The sequence below is a fragment of the Xiphophorus couchianus genome, chromosome 17 (genome assembly GCF_001444195.1).
Source record: "Xiphophorus couchianus chromosome 17, X_couchianus-1.0, whole genome shotgun sequence".
NCBI lineage: Eukaryota > Metazoa > Chordata > Actinopteri > Cyprinodontiformes > Poeciliidae > Xiphophorus > Xiphophorus couchianus.
In genome coordinates this window covers 11,937,976-11,958,016 of record NC_040244.1, presented here as the reverse complement: position 1 = coordinate 11,958,016, position 20,041 = coordinate 11,937,976, and the positions used below count along the sequence as shown (strand labels likewise).

Sequence of the window (20,041 nt, the reverse complement as noted above, 5' to 3'; positions counted from 1 at the left end):
CTTAGTTTGAAAATGTCTTTTTAAAAAAAAGTGATTTTAAGTGTTTAATATCACAACACGTCTTCCAAAACGAATGAATACTCAACAGTTGGAGTTCAGTTGCTCTTCCTTTAATGCAATCTCTTCCTTCCAGCCCAGATCACGTTCGCATCGAGCTTCGCGCAACGTCACGATAAACAGTAAGAACACTTTCACTTGCCTTGATTAAAAGCTTTTCAACAGGAGAATAAGAGCAGATGGAAACTGGCTAAGACTTTAAACATTCAACGGCGTTTCGGCACACGCAGCCGACTCGTTTCAGGCAGAATTAAACCACCAATTAGATGGTATATATATATATATATATATATATATATATATATAATTTGTCTTTAAGAAATAAACCTTCATAAAACATTTTAAATACTTTGTAGAAACTCATGATTGGACCTTATCTAATTTTCAACATATAGATGATTTTTTTTTCCTAGTATAGCACAAATTTTGACATTTGGCACAATTAATTTTAATTTTAAATTCAAATTGATCATAAAAGAAAGAAAAAGTCTGGAAAACATGTCCAAAGTTAACCGTACTAAACGGTCTGGTCTGCCAGTGTTGGAAACGGAAACACATTTCAGGTTGTAGTATTTTTTGAAATTTCTCAAAAAATGTTTCTACGGTTTTTTAATTTATTTTAAAAACAATCATTTTTGCCTCAACCTAAGATGGGACTTCCTATTGTATACTCAGGCTCTGCAGGTGTTTGAGTGAATAAAAAAAATCAAATCAAATCAAACAAGTCTTGAAATTAAAAATAACCTTGTGTTTTCTCATGAATGAGACACTACTCTCCTTTTCCACAGCCTTCACATCATAAACATCCCACACTGTACACGTCCTGTTTGTGCATCATTTTTAAAAATATAGAAAATATTAAAGAGGTACAGGTTAAAAACACATTTTACAATGCCTCTTAAAGTTATTTACACACATCGAGTGTTCATTCAGCTGTCGAAGTAAAAGGTAGGGAGGCCATTTTCATACAGGTTATATTTTCTCTTGCTTTTCGATCCGTTTACAATTTACATGTTGCAGAAAATTCATAATAAATCTGGATTTGACATTGTGAAAGCATTTTCACAAACTATAGGTGCATTTGGACTGCAGGAACCTTTCCAGGATTATTGCTCCTCCCCTCCATTTCCAATGCGTTTACCGGAATAACACGATTATTGTACATGCTGACTCGCAAAAACATCCTGGCTGAGGGGCAGTAAATTTCCATTTACCCCCCAGAAACGTACAAAAAAAAAACCCTAAAAAGTTATGGTGACAAACAATGTCATGGGAAACTAAAGTTCAGGGTATCATGTGAGGGTTTGCATTTCTTTAATTTTTATATGTAGAATCTTTTCTTTTGTTCGAAACTAATGATATTTTGAAAAAACAAATCAGTAATCAAATACAGGGAGATCCATCTTTTTTACTGGATCACTTTATCAGACAGCTTTGAAGTATGAGGGAAAACATCGACGTTTGCAGAAAGAGCAGAGAAACACGTTCAAGATATTTCAAACAAGTCCTCCTGTTTTATATAGAGATGCACCGATCAGACATTTCCTGGCCACTACAGACGCAGATTTAGATTTTTTTTTTTTTTTTAAAGGAATACAACAAATTAGAAAGAAAAACAAAACAAAACACGCCTCACGCTTCCTAACAGCAGCAATAAACCACCCGGTGCCTAGGTTGGCTTCTGGTTCTCCTCTCAGGGTGGTAAAGGGAAATTTCAGCTTTTCTGGAATCTGGATCTAATTTAGTTCTCATTTTGCAATCTATACAATATCTCCACTTGGCAAATACAAGCTCAACTGTTGAACAATAAATGGGGATTCTTTAATAGACAATATTATTTCTGATCAATTTTGTTAGCTTTGATTAGTCTGTTTAAATCAAAATGACAGCAGGTCTAGAAGTAAAAAAAAAAAAAAAACAAAGTTGTGAAATGACAGCTTTTGCATCTTGAGCAGAATCTCAGTATTTGATGTAAATGCAAAAATGTTTATTTAAATAGACGACTAATATTTATTTTTAAGAAATTCAGATTCTTTCCAAAAAAAAAAATTGCAACAAGGAACAAACTTAGAACATTTTCCATTCTTATCCAGACATAGAAAAATAATTAAATGAAATCCTAGTGGTGTGCTTACCGAACAAATATAGGGGCTGATTTTAGTTTTGATGCTTTTGATTAAAAAAAAAAAAAAACCAGAAAAAAGTCTTATATGTTGGTATTTCACCACAGAAGAAATAAGAAAATAGAATCAGATTTTGATCTCTGGCCAACTAACTGATCAGTGCATCTCTACTTTAATATCTGGAAATATCAGCTCAGATAAATCCACCAGAGCTGCAGTCTGCTGGATTTAACACTTCAGGCAGAAGATGGTGTGCACACACTAGTTAGGTAACGCCTAACGCTGAACTTTAATTAGTAGCATTGCGTCAGAAGAGGTCACCGAACAGGATGGTCGTGTCCAGTTTAAGTATACTGAGGTAGAACATATTGAAAACTTAAGCTTTTTTCCCCCCAAAAGTACATTTTAAACTTCATTTACTTTTGAAAAGCAATGCAGGAAAGCAGATTTAATAGCTAATTTATCTTTATATTATACAACTGTAAAAAAAAGAAAAGAAGAAAAAGTTTACACAAAGTGAAACAAAGGGATTTTTGAACTTGAAGGTGTTTTCTTTTTAATAAATATTCATGTGTAATATATTTACCGTTACCATCGTGCGTTGATGACATTACCATGGAAACATTCTGCACACCGATGTGTTGCTGCAACCAGCTACTCTTTTCATTTGTATTTTTTCCCACAGCCCGCACGCCGCCGCTAAAAAGGTAACCGCGACGGGTAGTGAATCAAAACATTCGCACAAAGTTTCAATAAGGCATCCCATAGTTAAAGTTCATTCACACCAGCAGTGTCCAGCCATCCTTGTTTTTTTTTTTCCCCCTCCCCAACGCTGCAGTCTGAATCTTGCCAGCATCAGAGACGTTTCAGTCTTCCATCACAGTCCTGGCAGCAGCTTTGGTCAGTCTTGAAGCGAGGGGAAGAAATAATAAATACAGGCGAGCCGAGGCTCTGAGGAGTCTTTTAGATTTCATGCAAGAGACTGTACAGACTTCCTGTGAACTGTCCCGAGCCGGGACAGGCGAGGCGGCGGCGCGGTAGAGGTCCTATCTGCAGGAGGAGCCCAGCACGCTGCCCGTCGAGGGGGCGCCGGTGGTGGTGCTGTAGTGAGGGTAGTTGTCGTTCGGAGGCGGGCTCGGGAGGATGGAGTTCCCGTTGGTGGGGGAGCAGCTGAGCTGGAGCCTCCGCAGGTACTCGGCGTGAACGGGTTTGTGGCTCTGCAGCACTTTGATGGCGTCGTCCACGGTGAACCACTCCCGCTTCCGGCCTGCAGATGGAGACAGAGGACATAAATATGTTGGGAGGCTAAACAGAAAAAAAGAAACTGAGCTGCAATAAGTAAAAACTTGATAGATATTTCAGTTTTGATGCGTACACTAGAATTGGACTTCTATTCCTACAAAGAACACCGTAACGCAGGTAGAAGGTGTTCTCTGGACACGCCAATGCTGCCATCTGCAGCTCTGACGACAGCGGTTTACTGCAGCCGCAGCTGAGATCCATGGCCTAGATTTGCAGTCACCTGTTATCACTGTATTCCCCATTCAGTCTCCACTCAGCAGAGAGGCCTCCACATAAATAAAAGCCATGCTGTACCTATGTTAACCGAGTCCTCCCAGGCCTCCAGCGTCTCCGTCACAGTCAAAACATAAACGTACGTCCGGTGCTTCCGGTCCTGGTTTTGCTTTATGTTACAGGAAAAAACAAACAGACAACGATGCATACGTTTTAGGATTAGCGCCGAGTTTATTGCGTAAATAAAAGCAGATTAGGATCCTTTCGTTATCTAAAAAGTGCTGCATTATTTATTTGGTTGTTCGTCTCACAAATATAGAAGAAGCTTACCTCGAACACGCCGAGAAGGCGTCCCAGTTTGCCCTTCACGCCGGCCTGGGGAACAAACGAAAGGTTTTACTTTCAGCTGAAGAGACAGATTCCCTCTGGGTGTGGTGTGAGCCGCCTCTCCACACAAATCAGTCACGACAAAAGAAAAAAAGGGCAGCACTCCAGTATTATTTTTGATTTTTTTGTCAAAACAATAAAAATTCTGTATGGGATTAACACATAAAACTGACTGAATCTTATTTTAACCCCTTTTGTCATTTCTCATTTATGTGAAAGACTGAAAACCATGGATCATTGTCCTTTAAACATCATCATTTACAACCGTGTGTTAGTCTATCACATAAAAACGTCAAATTTGAGGCTATGACATCAGAAAATATATTGTAAAAATGGATGGATACTTTTGCAAACACACAGGCTGTGTTTGTTGTGGCTCCAGTCCCTCATCCCTTTTCAGGGGCCATAATGTCTAAAGGACCATACACAATGTTAAACGAGGGTTCCACATGGAGTCCATTACACAATAAAAGCCACATTTATCATTTCTAGTGTCTTATCGCCTTGGTAAAACCCCTGCTGTCTCCTTATTGCAGGAAGGCCATTATATCTTCCATGACGGTTATTTAATAGCCAAGATGTACTTGACACATATCAAATAGCGGGCAGGACACAGGACATGTGCCCTGCCCGCTATTCAGCATGCTTGACATCCGGCGACCGAGGCCACACGGGGGTCTTCGTAGCCAATTTTAGACGGCTGACGCAGCAGAGAACAAGTGGTTCCCAAACAGCGACACCCCAGAAACGCCGGGCGACCCCCGAGTGACCGAGCTGCTGTCACCATAGCCGCTTGGAAATCGTTTTGTCAGGGTGTGTCACGCTTCCAAACATATCAGCTCCCCCTCACTGGGTATATTAACCAAAGTACGCAAAAGGTAACCGAGAGACTTTAGCTTCGGATCACATTTGTTTAATTTGCAATACACTCGAGACGAAACCTGGCCTCCGACTCGAAATGTGTGACTTAAAAGAAAAAAAGAAAAAAAAAAAAAAGTCTCCAGTTTTAGCACAGATCCCTGCCCATTTAATAAATATGAATAATAAAAAAAAACTCTTAAGAAACTTATTTTTTATTGCAAAAGCACAACCTAACAATAAAAATGTAGTTCATTTTAGAGAGAATATATAAAAATATATGTTTTATCAATAATCTCTGCAACCCCAACCATTCCTATTAATTTATATTTTACTTTTATAAAGTTCATTAGAGAAGCAGGGTACTTTTAACTCATAATTTATGACCTTCGGTTTCTCTGAGATGTAAATATGCCATAAAAAGGCCAGTGTCTTTTAGACACTCCTCAAAATGGGAAAGACAACAGTGCATAACAGCTACAAAACATCAATCTCCACAGATATTTTAGGTTCTTTTTGTCCTTTTCATTTACAAGCAAAATAGGTCCAATCACATTTATGCTACATGAAGTTAAGGAAGTTCCTAAAATCTACTAAGAAAAATACTAATTACTTCTCTCACTTTCATTTATTTTATAGGACGGAAAAGGTGACAACAAAAAAAACCAAACATATACAATATATTAAAGTGGGATTTTTAAAACTTTTACATCGTCGCCAGGCCACCTTCCTTCTGATTAAATGTAGAGGGTGCTTTGTTTTCAAACACAGAGCTGTGTACAACCATCTAGCAGGAACTCTGAGGCCTACTTTGTATTTTCTCATACCACGAATCCCCGCGATATTAAAAACGAGGCCACAGATTTACTGACCTCCTCGAAGACTTCTCGCACCGCCGCGCCCCAGGGCTCCTCCTCGGGCTCCATCCCTCCTCCGGGAACGATCCACTGATCCGGGTGCCGACTGCTGCTGACCAGCAGAACCTGACGAAAACAAAAAAACATGTTGATTAACCACGATACATTTACCTTTTTTTTTTTTTTTAAATACCTCCATTTCATTTAAGTACAAACCGACGCAACATAACCTACATTTTCAGCCGTTTTTGCAATAAAACAGAAACGACACACAACCGAGATGCTGCTCACAGATCAAAGTCAGCTAAACCGAAGATATTCTCAGCGTTCCCCCCGTGAGGCCTAGTTAAAGGCTCGAATTACACCACTGTTGCAGTGTTCACCGATCCGAATGGATCAGATCCGCCTGTGCAGGTTTGGTGGCAGGATCCGTCTTAGGAATCAAAACAAGACATAAGAGAATCTGCTGTCAACATCGTCACATTTGCTCCATCGTCAACGCGGCCGATGTTTCCACAGGGGGCCGTGGGTGGCAAGATACCAGCACCCAACATCGCTAGAGGCTGTATTAACTAAGAAAAACCAGGGGAGGAAGTAGAAGTTTCAAGAAGACAAAGCGCTTCAAGTTGGATCAACTCTTAAGATATAATTCACATCAGTGAGCGTGAATGTATGTCGATGACGGAAACAGCTTGAGCAGCAGATGGTGAAATCCACCTCCACCGAGCTGCTGATCGGCAGTAATCTGCCGCAGGAGTCAGGCTGTCACTTAATCCAAAACAGGGATTTCGCATAGCTTCCCTTACATTCTCTAATGGGATTGTGGCAGCAGTCACAGGAGGCCCTCGGATGAGGCTCCTCTCGGGGGCCAAAACCCAACCGTAAGCTGCCTCCGGCACGTGCCGCAAAAGCCCCAACTCAGACACCGGCCTCGGTGTCGCAAGAAGAATGTTAGGGGTTAGGGTGAAGCAGAGGAATGGGTTGGAAAAAATAAAAACAAAAACAATAAAAGCTGTGGTATAGGTGCAACTCTTCTCTAATTTACGCTAGAGGAAGAAATGGTTTTCCGCTGACAGCAGGAGGTGACGTCTTCTCAGGGAGGTGAGAAGTGTGAGGGGCAAACGTAAACTTCACGTCCAAATCCGAAGCCATTCCGGTCAGAGGTTAGCACACTTTCAGTAGGTCTCAGGTTGGTTTTTAAAGCTTAAACTCAAATGCGCTCAATTCATTTATACATATATTTCCATCAAGGCTAATCTTTAAAAATAAAAGCTGCACAAAACACACTTAAAGAAGGACAAATGTATAAATGATTGGCCAACCGATGGAGAATATGGATGGTTGGGTGACTTGCAAAGTCAACATTTTGTCACATTACAGCCACGAATCTAGAAGTATTTCAAACTTTGATCAAAGCTGTCCTGTATGCTAAAGGTTGCTACACTACCACAGTCTCTAGTTAGTTATCCCCCCATTCTGCAACACATTTCCTTCCAGGGTGCCCTTTTTTTAAAACATCCCAACAGCATGATGCTGCCACCTCCATGTTTCACAGTGGTTTCTACAGGCATTTGCAGTTTTCTACTACAAATGCCTGTTTGTAAGTTGGACGAAAACTATCATTTTGGCCTCATCCGACAAGGATGATACGACTCTGGATCTCATCCAGAGCTTGCTGTGAGCTACAAACAGGTTGGCCTTCAACAATAGCTTTGTTCTCTCTGACTTCTATGACTAATGCTCGTCCCATTGACAGATTCCTCCGCCTGATTTCTTCAGCTCCCCCACATAGAAGGCGTGAACAGAAATGCACTCCATGCTTTTCCGGTTTTTATTTGTCAAAAAACAAAGACATTAATGTTCTCTCTGCTTCACAACCATTCCCCCGGTTTGTTTCACCAGACATTAAAATCCCAAAAAGTAAGAAGTTGTCAAGGGAGCAAATGTGGAAGGGTTCAAAATATCAGAGTTTTCTTGTAAAGTGCTGTCTTAAGTTTATATGACAGGAGACAGTTTTCATTATTTACCAGGACATGGAAAGTCAGTCATTTTCTATTCTTTCCCAGACTGCCTAAACATCCCCTCAGGAGCCTAGAGCTTCTTTTTCATTACTGAATCTTCAGGTTCTTTATTGGCTTAGCTGTGTCACGATTAAAATATATATTTTTTTCTTTCATTCCTATCTGTCCAACAGTGTTAGTCTGCCGGCCTGCAGCCAGCGGGGCTTAAAGGGGACGTGCTCCAAGCCGACAGTGGGGATGTATACAAAACAAGAGCCGGACGGCTTCCGGTGGCAGCGGGGACAAAAGAGATTTCTGCTCTGCTTGCTCCATTTTTATCTTTTTGTTGTCACCAGAGAGGGAGTCGGATCAGTCAGCAGCACAGGATTTATTCAGGCTTTATTTATTTATTTTTTTTACGTCAATGTGCATTTAAAAAAACTTACCATGCAGCAAAACTGTTTTACCAGGGAATGAATTTGTCTTTCTCTGCGCTTTCCCAAGCAGCAGTGGCTCACACTACACAGGCAGCGGTGTAAAGTGGGCCCCAAGTGCAAAAACAAAATAACTCGCATCATGATGAGAGCAGGGTCAACAGTCAGCTGACAGCTGAAACCTTACCGCAGCTCCACATGCATTCATAAAGAGGATAAGGATGAAGGAAAAACCTCAGAGGAAGCGCTGCTGCGGTGTTGAATGACGACATTTCATCAAAACACCGACGAGCCAGATGATCTGAACATGATTTAAATCCTGCTTTAGAGTAAGAGAATAACTGAATATATGATTAAACCCAGGCGATGACATCGCCTAAAACGGACAACCGGCACGGATACTCCGGCGGACATAAACACGTCCTGCTTCTCCTTAAAGAGGCACGCCTGGTAGCTGTCGATTAAAGGATGCTCTGAATGCGAGAGCGGGCACGGCACCAAGAGGAGGGACTGATGGGAAGTGCAAAATCGGAGCTGCTAAAATGGGAGTAAAGCCACTAATGCACATAATAAATGTTTCAGGTTACATTAAACGTGGGAGGAAACACTGATTATGTCCTTTTAATTGTCCCAGGATGACTTTATTGACAACCTGCTGCAGCATTCACCCTCTAGGTTGTAATTTGGTTGTCATAATAAGGGTAAGACATCCATCTGTTGAATGATTACCTTCAGTTTACCAAGATAAAACTCTATTATTTCAAGGAAAAAGTTGTAATTATATCATTTTAAAGGCAGGAACGTAGGAGTTACATTCAACCTTAAATTGGGACGGATGCCATTTACTGTTCGCTGATGAGATTAAACACGAAGCAACAGCCTTTTAAAATGCTTCAAAAAAAAAAGAAAGTAAAAAAGAAAAACTGCAATCAGATGAGTTTCAAAACAGCAGAGACAATTTGAAACCGATAAATGTAATTTTTTTTCTCTGGTCAGTGAACAGCTCTCCATTCTGAGGATTTTGCTACCGAATCCCAACATTATGGACAGTTTCAGGAGGTTTTAAACATTATTAATTGGAACCTATGGTGACAACAACAAACAGAAATTCTTTCTCGTTGGGGTTTTTTTTTGTACGAGGCTGCTATTGGCAAGTCCTATAAAGAAACACAGGGCACCTTCTGATGTAGACGGTTATTGTCAGTTTAACTGAAAACATTTCATAAATATCACTTTACAGGTTAGCCAGCTGCAGACCGACACATAGCTTGGAAAACTCCAGAAAACATTAATTTAGTTTTCTAAAAATGGACAGTATAAAACAAATAGCAAGGGTTCCCCCAGAAAACTTGATTGGATGCTAGAGCAGTCGATCAAAAACACGGCCTGTTGTGTTTTCGAGTTAAGAAATGTTTAACGTTGACCAGAAATGTGAAAATATCACTTGATAATTATGCGTTATTGAAAGATTGGAAGATTAACACCTGAACACTTCTTAAAAAAATGCAAACATTTTAAAAAGACTTAAATAAATAAGCAATGCTTAGCCTGGTGGGGGCACAAGTAAAGCCTGGTGGCCCGCCAGGCTTATAATACTCTGGAGAAACCCTGAGATAGTAAAAAGGCTTTCTTTCACCCAACGCTGGGTAGTTACAACATAAAATAATAACAGAGGCTTCATGCAATTAAGCTGTCACTGCTGTCCTTCTGCATTGTCCAACTTGTTATTGGTTTGCTCACTTGCTGTCACAGGGTATCGTGACCTAGGGGCTCCACTTTCTCCTTTTCCTCTCCATAACAAAACTACCCGACAGCGTGCGCAGCTCCAATTAAACAACAGCCAGGTGTCATGTGTCTGAGAAGAATTGATTACGTCGTGAGTTTAAGGAAACCGGATATCAGACGCAAAGCTTGGTTACAATCAAAGCATCCTGCTGGTTCTCTTACTGTATCCTCCAAACGATTGCACGAGTACCCATGTCTGTCATAACCTGACAATTCTGAGAAATGCTTGTGCTGTAACAAGTCTTCCCTTAAGTTTCTTCCAGGTAAACATTGTTTGAAATTTGGAGAAAAAGATAAAAACAAGGCGCTTTGTATGTTCTAAGAAAAGCTGGGTGGGAGTGCAGATAGAAGGTGTTGCAGCAAGTCTAAAGCTGCTCCATGAATGCACAAACGCATACTGTATCCAGATGTCTTGACTGACTTATCCAACAAATTTCAACCCTATATTCACACTTGCAGATTCAAGCAGAGATGCAGGGTGTGAGCATGTGTGGTTACACAGAAGCTGGCGGTGTTGTAAAGCCAAACACTGGAACGTCCAGGCAGTGGCCGCCCCTCTGCCGACACCAATAACTGCACAAGGTGTAAAAACTTTGTTTATGCCATGGGCTAAAATTACACCAACGGGAATATGCAGGATATGGGTTTGGCATATGGACGTGAATATGACTGACAAATTTAAAGAACAAGTCATGAATGTGAATCTCAGGGTGACCAAAAACAAAACACACAGGAGACAAAACAGTGAAGGAAGCAAAGGAAATATTAGATCACCTGTATTTTAGTACAGTTAATTTACGTTATGTTGCTTTTCCTCTTTATAAAAAATAGTCATGCATGTCAAAAACTTGTCTTGATTTTTGTTGTTTTTCTCTGCAATCTCTTAAAAACATGTAGAACCCGATTGAAAGTCATCCTTTATAAGTTTGAGGTGGGCGCATTTTGTCTTTTTAATATTTCCCACTATTGTCAGACAAAACTTTCATCACTATTCTGGTATATTTAATAACACTCCGGACACCACATAACAAAACATTTAGCAAGCTTGTTTTAATGATCTGTATATTCCACATATCATGAAACAAACATTATTGAAGTTGACTTCCAACATAGTAGTCTAGTAAAAGACTATTTCACTGCTTTTTTGATTAGAGCCAAATTAGATCAGTCTAACTTTAATAAAGATTTATCAAAGCAAGAATTTCTGTAACCTCCCAATGCCAAAAAGCTTTCATAAGCAAGAAATCCATGGCGTGATTAGCCAAAACAGACATTATATTTTACATTTGTATTAGTTTGTTTTATTGTTTGTTTTTTTTTTGGAGAGAGAATATTACTGTAATATCTGTTTTTATATGTTACTGTCCCTTTAAGAACTCGTGAACATGCCTGTTACGCAGCTGGTTGCTGAAGGCCGGCGGGATGCAGCGGCTTTCATAAATGACTACCTCTCCGTCACAGATGCAAACGCAACTTTAGAGTTATTGCATGAAGCTATATTTGATTTCTAGATTTAGAAAAAAGATCCATGGCTCGTATACTTGTCCCTTAACTAAATGCGGGACGATAAACTGCTTTAAAACACCGAAAGCCTCGCCCTCGCGGTCCTCTACCTCCCTCAAGCTAGCAGACAGCTAGCAGGATGTGTCAAATGGTAACCTTCAAAATAAAAGCTTAACGGTTGTGATAGCGTATTTCCAAAAGTGCACTTCAACTTGGGGGTTTTATTTTTGCAAAAATCAGTCATTTGTTCAGTCGTTTAAATACGTGACTTGACGTCGGCGCCTTTTTCCCCCTCAACGTCGTACTCCTCAAACTAGCCCAAACTGGCTGGCCCCGGGCGCATCAGCGGCGGCGGCGACAGAGCAGGCTCACGTCGAGGCGTTACGGAACACAAACGGACACAAATACCGCAAAAGTGAAAGCAAAAATGAAAGCCAATATGTGGAATAAACGGATTTGGCTAGTTTTTTATCTGTGACCGCGCAACCTCACAACACACCCGCTGAAAATGTAACAGATTATCCCGCTGCGGGGTCTCGTACCTCCTCCTCCCGTTCATTCTTGAAGCACAGACACGCCGCTCTTTTCTTAAAACCCTCTCCGTCGTACGTCCTGGTCTGGTTCGGTTTCAGCTTCATTATTGTGGATTCCAGATTTCCTCTGCCCTTCTTGAAGATAGAAACCAACAAAAAAAAACACCAAGCTTCAGCTCAGTTTGTGTCCAAAGAGTTAACAGCGGTGCCGACGCATCGCCGCTTGCCTTTGCGTCCAAGATGATCTGTCATCAGCTGGGTGACGAGGTATATATGCAAGAGATGTCCCAGTCGTACAACCCTGTGATTCAGCTTACCCTCCAAAACGAAAAAATAAAAAATACTCCCGTCAAAAAAAGATAAAGCTCAAAGAGCTCCAGCCAGCGGTAAATGTGTAAGTTCCCACAGGGACAGATCTTATGAAGGCTACACCTTCTTGGCCCTCCTCTGGATCCGTACATGCAGGAGCTCTAGGGAGGCGAGGAGCTCATTGGCTGAGCGCCTGTCAGTGGGCGGGGCTAATCTGCTGCTCAAAACAAGGCTGACATGTTCTAGCAGTGCAGCAGGAGCAGTTCACATGATGACCTGTGGCTGTGCAGTCTCCGGTGGGGACAAAAAGGTCCAAAGATGTCATTTAGGAGTTTTTACTTTTTGTATATCTCATGTTGCTCAGGTTTATTTACATTCTACTTTCGGTGTGTAATATTGTTCCAACATGGATGTATAAACCATGTTTACTACAGAAGGAAATGTTTTATTAGTAAAAACTTTTGCTTCACAAGTCACTTCACTTTGTGTCGGTCCAACGCGAAAAATCCAAACAAATTACACTGGAGTGACTGGTTGTAATATAAAAAATGTGAAGAATTTTAAGGGGTATTGTTACTTTTGTAATATTCTGGGTTAAAATACTTCATTTTGTTCTTTTTGCTTGTCTTAAGAGTTACACCATATGCTGTAATTATACAGCATATGGAACATAATCAGCCCCTGCAAAAGTGTTATACAAAACAGAGGGCTCCTGTTGATGTCAGTGAGAAGCATATACCTCGTAAAACAAAAATAGATCAGTATTTATGAAACTGACGGCTTTACGATGAACCAAACCACAGCTGGGATACTTAGAACATCTTAAATAACTTATTTTGATGTCATGAGATTAAGTCATTAAAAACATATGAAAGACGGGGAGAAAACTTTTCTTTTTTTTAAACCAATTGATTTTTTTTCTAAACGAGTGATTTATAAAGTAAAGTCTACAAAAGCTATCACTTATGTGTTTGGATAATTTAGATGACTGTGTAGAAATAAATATTCCCCAACAGCTTTAGCTTGGATGGTTAAGCTGCATGACGGCTCTGTCCCAGGAAGGAGGAATAACAACTGAACTTTGGCTTTTGTGAAACCAAATCCTTATATTGGTAGAAGTCTGGATCAGATATAATGCTCAGTCCTGGATTTTCCAGCCCTGGATTTCCAAATTTGCAAAGCATCTGCACAAAAGGCCGATCAAGCCACGTGTCAGTCACTTCCAAACCTCCACATAAAGTCCAGCCCCATTTATTTATTACCAATCACCCGGCTATGTCTGTTTTACTGCAGTTTTATCATTTCACCTCTGCAAGTTCCACTTTTCAGGTTCTACTTTTTCATAAACGTGCACACCAACGCAACAATCCGGGGCTTTGTGTTTGCTTAACATGATTTAAATTACATTTTCATACACGGTCACTCACGTGTAAAGCCATCAAGTTGATTATTTGGTCAAAGCACCAGATCGGGTGCTTTACGCTCAGTCTGATGTATTGGGGAAACAAATCAGTGACTCCCACCTTCCATTGTTTTCCATGTCATTACTTTGGTCACTTTTTGACCTTTTCATGATGCGTTCTTCTTTTTAACTAAAGGAGTGGAGTCCAGAAATGGGAAGAAGTGTTTGCTCAATCATTTAAACTCATGGTCCAAAGTTCTACAACGTTTGTAAAAGAAAAAAAAACTGTGGGTCTCTGTTGCAAAACTGTTTCTTTGTCAATGTGAATCAGCACCACTCCCACTGCACTTAAAGTCAAACTCATAAAAATGTGATACTATAAACAGGTGGAGTTTAAAAAAAACCTGCTAATCCACAATGAGAAGCTATAGCTAATCAGCTGACATTGTTAGCCAGACCTCATTTGTAACCGTGGCAGATAATCAAATTGTAGAGTATATGTGAACGTGTGCTGACGGCACAATAAAAATCGAGGGCAATATCTTTTGCACAGTTCTGCAGCGCCCTCCTTCACTGGTAAATGATCTTTGAGTGATGAAAACAATGTAGGCTCCTCCACATAACCAAGGGATGTGATTATTAAAAGCAATCAAGTGACATTCGATCTTTCTTGAAGCGAAATGATTCAGAGAATCAAACTAAAATGAGGTCAGTTTAAATGAAAACCTGGCCGATTCGCCCAGAAAAATAAAAATAGGTCATCATTCGGATTTTTACCACCACAGGGATCAAAGCATATTACCAAATCAACACAAGATTTTTGGTCTTTTTTGCCACTAAATAAATGTACTAGAATTAAAAGTTGGATTTCTCGAAAAGTTTCTCCTTGAATGAAGCGTGCGTTTTAAAAGTTTTGAGCAATAAAGCGTCCAGGCTTTATCCAGGAACCTCTTACACCAAAACCTGCTGCTTACTGGAAATCAGCGGAAGTGGTTTTGGGATTGCAGAAGTGACTGATGAGCTCACCGCAAGGTGTCACAGGACCAACTCTTCATGACTAAAATAAAATCCTCTTTTATTTCACCTGTACACACAAAACAAGGATGCAAAAAAAAAAAAAAAAAAAACAACAACAGTTTTGCTGAGAGACCTAGCTACTTATTGCTTCCAAGCTGATGTAGTCACTAAAAGCATACCGACAGCTCGTTTTGTACTGTGACGTGATTTGATGAAAAACTTTCCCATTTAGAGGGGCTATTTGGAATAAAGCCGTATAACCATTGCAATGTGATTTATAATACGCGCTCCGTCAGAGGCTAAAATTAGAATTTAACCTGCTGAACTCAATCCTATCCGCAAATATAACAACAGATGGCATAATCTGATAAACATCCGCCAGCGGGGAAAATAAAGCTGTCATCATATACTTAAATCAGCTTATCACCATCTTCCCTCATGGCAAAGGGGAGCAGCAAGGAGTTCCTCTTTTAACCGAGGTATGAAGGTGGGGGGAGAGGATCCGGTTTCCTCAAGCTGTTTCGACAGATGGAGGGGGTGAACGTCAGCTTCGACTTTGTCACAGCCGTCAGACGACGTCTGCTGTCTGACAAATGTCAAACATCACAGGCCCGTCCGCACAAGGTGCACAAAACACACACACACACACACACACACACACACACACACACACACACACACACACACACACACACACACACACACACACACACACACACACACACACAGCTGTTCGAGCTCCCACACTTAAGAGTCTAATCTCCTTGTTCGTTCGCCCGTGATCTACTGATCTTGGTAGCCAACTCTGAGTAGTAAAATCCTGAGCTGATTAGCTGAGCCATAAGTCTCTTCTTTGACCTCAACACCGAGCAGGAGCCATGGGAGGGCATCATAAAGCAGAAATCACAGCTACTAAATGTTCCCCCCTCAACATAAATTACTCAAAATAATTGAGCACTTCCTAACTCTAAGTTCTTGGACGTTGGACAAGCTTTAAATATAAATCCGATCTCTGCTCTCATCAACACTTCGGTTTGCAAACTCATCCTTCTTCATAAATTTTCTTACATTAACAGCATTTTATTTTTTATTTTATCTACAACTGCTACTCAGTGGTAGTTGTTCTTGTGTCTTGTCTCTATGCTGTAACTGCGAAGTAATTTCCCTGCTGGGATGAATAAAGTACTTCTATTCTATTCTATTCTATTCTAAATGTTCAATTACAACCAAAGTTGGGGGGCGAGAGGGGATTTGGGAGACTGGACGACTGTCCTCGGAGGAGGGTGACACTCAGCCGGTGACGAAGTGAACTTCTGATGGCTTGTCAAGGCTGCCGAAATAGACCTGACCCATCGTCAGATATTAGACACAGACGATGAGTCTTCTTTTAAATGGTTTGTGACTCGAGTAAAGTTGTTTTTTCCGCTAAGCCAGCAGCCGAGAGCCGAGAGCATCCCGTCATTTCTGACAACTGATAAATGACCAAACATTCCTTCCTGTTCTTTGCTCCTTTTTGGTCTCCACCACCTTCTGAAGATCCTCTGGGGGTTTATTAAGTGGCGTGAGAGTAAAAGAGGGCTGCTTTAAAAAGCATGTATCCCCCTTTTGGTTTGACCCATCGCATAAAATGCAACACTCTGAAATGTGTGGCTATGATGCGACAACAGGGCAGAAAGCTTAAAGGGCACGAATGTGTTAGCATGGCACTGTACGCTGAGATTCAGAAGAGGTGAAGCTGATGGTGATGGATCACTGATAATAATGTGTTGTGAGATCTGATGGCCACTTGTTGCCACACACTGAGATCTATCATAATGATAGCTGTGGATAATCCTGGCTCAGTGGGAAGAAATGTTACTGGAGATGAATTTCTCAGAGTGAACTGATCAGGTGTTTTCTTTCTGGACAGCAGATTTGCTTAATTCGGCATCCTATATAAAAATAAATGAATATACGACATCTTTTAAATAAAGTTGGGGTTTTTTTAGGGTGGTGGGGGAGAACTGTGGAATACCATTGTTAGCTGCTGATAAAAAGATGCCTTTGTCTGTTTGAGAACAAAAACACTGGCACTGTGTAATCATGGGGAGGCTGAGGTTTAAGGAGCATTAACAAAGCCAGACGGTGTGATCGGGTGTGGGAGCGTTGTCTGAAACAAACCCACACAGCAGCGGTGACGACACACAGGTCTTTTAATTAAGATTCTCCATGGTTTCCTTTAAGACCACCAAGCTGGAGGTTTTTAAATAATAAAGTAAATCCTGGGCAACATCAAAGGAGTAAAACGTCAAAACAATGGCAAGTAAAGTAACATCTTTGGTCTCCAGTGTTTCTGAAACATTTATTGCAACGTGTCACGTTTTTCTAAAACGACATTTTTCCGTTTTTCTTAGAACACAAGTGTTGCCGTCATCTCAATTGTAAACCCAGTAAACCTGCTCTATCATGTGGGCAAAAGTATTTGTCCCACTTTAGGATCTGCAACCTGCCATGCAGCTCCGTTAAAAGTTTAACTCGACGTCCAAATAAATGAAAACATTTTAAGAAATGTAGTATTTTTAACGCTTTCTAACTCGCTTCACTTTTCCAAGCATTAGGTCCAATCTCATTAAGCTCTGCACCTTACTTTTTGCCATATTGTTCTTTTTTTTTCGCATTCAGTTATGGATACTGATGTCAAGCCTTAGAACATTTCCACGACAAGCTCATGCTCTCAGTTTAAAGTGTTAAAGCTCAACAGAGTTTAGAAAGCGAGTAAAAGTTAAGGGCTTTTTCTACCGAGTAGGCGAGGATACCTTAAGCACATCTTTTTGGTAAACGTGTTGAGTGCAAATAAAGGTCTTCTGGTGACACACACACACAAAAAACCCCCCAGAATCAGGCTTTGGAACATCATGATGTGCCAACAAACTCTTAGCTAAAATTAGTCGCAGTAATGAGTGACCTGACAGGCCTTGTTTTGCCCTCGCAGGTGCAAAGGCGAGAAAACAGAACCGGCAGCTCGCAGTTCACGTGAAATCCCTCCGGCCGCATGGGTTTCGCTCGATCAAACATTAACATCTTGCCATATTTCGTGCACATCCCTAATGAGTGCAAAACGGGCCGAGCTGTCGTAGCAGGCTTTACTCAGTGCAGGATGGCGACTCGGGCTGGTCACATTGTCTGGTGTCCAGCAGAGTCGCCCAACAACGGCACCAGTCTGTGAACATGGCTGACAACTAAAGGTTGAATATAACAAATGCTGCCGAGGAAGAAAAAAAACCCAACAAATTTACTAGCATGCATGCGTGCAAATGCATTGGAAAGTATATCAATATCATATCATACATAAATGATGAGTGTAAACATGTTACTGGACTTTGCCAGTAACGGTACTTTTGCTGCCATTAACCTTATATTCTCTTAGAAAGGACGGCTGACGTCATGCCTCTGATCTTAGCTGTGTGTTTTTCTTTTTTAGAGTTATTGATGTAGCTGTTCCTGTCACTGTATTTCTGTGCTTCCTGTTTCTCTTTCCCATCGAAGGTACCGCTTGCTCTCTGTTTTTCTTCTGCGTCTCCTTCCTGTCCACTGGCCCAATAGGAGGGAGATTGCAAGAGGCTCAGATTCAATAGCAAACTTTTTAATAAGTAACATTTTATCATGAGCTGAATTCGTATTGTAATATATGCAGGACTGAATTAGCAAGTTTGTCTCTTTCGTTATGCTTTATGTGATCAGTTACTGGAATAAATTTGGACTTGTAAGCCAGAACCTGCTCAGTAATGGCGTAGCAACAGTATTTATGAAACATTTTCTCAACCCAAAACAGATACTCTTAGAATATCATTCTTTTTAATAAAGTGCCACACCTCTTCCAAGCTGTTTAGATTTTGGTTTCTTGACAGCTGCAGCACATGAATTGCCTCCTGGAACGACATGACGACTATTCGTGCTGCAGCAAAAATTCTCCTCGCGTCGACATTTTCTAAACGTCTGGAGTCTCTTTTCCACGTCCCTTCCCCGAGGTGTGGTGCTGTTTTATGAATGAGTTGTTATGCAAGAAACAGTGACCTGAATACAGACAGACAAAAAGATGAAGGGAGGGAGGGAGGGGACGATGACGGAGGAGGACCGGAGAAGACTCTACTCCTGCAACTCAAGTAACATCATCTTCCTGTGAAAAGAAATCCTGACTCATGTTCTTTGTGCTTGTTGACACCTACGTTGCAACGGTTTTTCTGCTCAGTGCTTTTTTGTTATAAGGACTGTTGTGTTTGAAAGCACAGTAAAGTTGGAGATTTACGATTGTTTGCTAAGATGGTCAAGGTCAAAAAAATCCTCCTAGCAACAACTGGCAGACATTTTGTAGTTCTTTTTACGTCTTGCGTCACCAAGGCAGATGTGGCTGTGAAACATTTATATCTTTCCTCCGTTTTTCAGATCGTCACACAAATGTCAACTCAACATAATCATAAGTGGCAATTTTCAAACTGTGATATTATCCACTAAGGGTTAAAAGCTATCCAAACTTTCCTGAATCTGTGTGAAAATATAGTTGGATCTACTAAACAGAACCTGTCTGGCAGCATGAAGTAGGCTTAAAAAAAAAAATCCACTTCTGACCAAAAGGACACAAAGACTTGTCTCACATTTACCAAAAACAGTCTTGATGATACCCAAGAAATGTGAACTGAGGAACCAGAACTGGAATATTTTTAAACAGAGTTTCATTGATTGTTGATTTGAAATACTTAGGCTTGACAAATGTTCTTTTTTTTTTAAAAAAAAAAAGAAGAATTTGTTAAGGGGGTAAATAGCTGCAACTCCAACACATCTTGTGAACACTTTATCCTCAAAACACTTAGAAGGGGAGCGAGTTAATATACAATGTAACTCTACTCAGACATTTCTACATCGTCCTGTTGGACCTTCCACATCTCTGACACAGATTCAGAAACAATTTAGCTGCAGCCAGCAAAAGCCTTTTGATTGAATTACTTAATTACAGAACAGGAGCATCATAGATTAAACTTGGCATAATTGCAGAATGATTAAATTGTCACTCTGAATGATCATTTACACGTTAATAAATCCTGCAACCCTCCCCCACTCATCAACTTATCGCTTTATGTGAAGCATCAAAGGTCACATGTGTCGACCTGTCTGGGACACGTCAGCAAGACCAACACTTGATAACATGCAGTCAGAGTAAGGTTTGTTTTAATAATCCAATCAGAGATTGGAGAAAGCTACAGAAAAGTTGGAATTTGCTCTGGAAA

General features: G+C 40.6%; 1 protein-coding gene across 2 annotated transcripts; it reads right to left on the bottom strand.

Annotated features, from left to right (window-relative positions):
* Positions 1-94: 94 nt before the first annotated feature.
* Positions 95-12,497, bottom strand: nudt4b (nudix (nucleoside diphosphate linked moiety X)-type motif 4b). 2 transcript variants are annotated; one of them, XM_028044173.1, is made up of 6 exons: positions 12,280-12,497; positions 12,062-12,187; positions 5,813-5,923; positions 4,026-4,070; positions 3,777-3,864; positions 95-3,447 (listed from the first exon to the last, which is right to left on the bottom strand). In XM_028044173.1, the coding sequence occupies exons 2-6, from the start codon at positions 12,155-12,157 to the stop codon at positions 3,227-3,229; spliced, it is 561 nt and encodes a 186-aa protein (XP_027899974.1). In that variant the 5' UTR covers positions 12,158-12,187; positions 12,280-12,497; the 3' UTR covers positions 95-3,226. The 2 variants fall into 2 exon arrangements, with proteins under 2 accessions (XP_027899974.1, XP_027899973.1); XM_028044172.1 differs by having other exon boundaries at positions 12,062-12,496.
* Positions 12,498-20,041: the final 7,544 nt, after the last annotated feature.

What these genes read in the sequence shown, in the direction of transcription:
- nudt4b (XM_028044173.1), bottom strand. Translation starts at nt 12,157, where the DNA reads ATGAAGCTGAAACCGAACCAGACCAGGACGTACGACGGAGAGGGTTTT. An exon ending in TGCGAGAAGTCTTCGAGGAG is followed by an intron (nt 4,071 to 5,812) that starts GTCAGTAAATCT and finishes TTTGTTCCCCAG; the next exon opens with GCCGGCGTGAAGGGCAAACT. An exon ending in GCCTTCTCGGCGTGTTCGAG is followed by an intron (nt 3,865 to 4,025) that starts GTAAGCTTCTTC and finishes TGTAACATAAAG; the next exon opens with CAAAACCAGGACCGGAAGCA.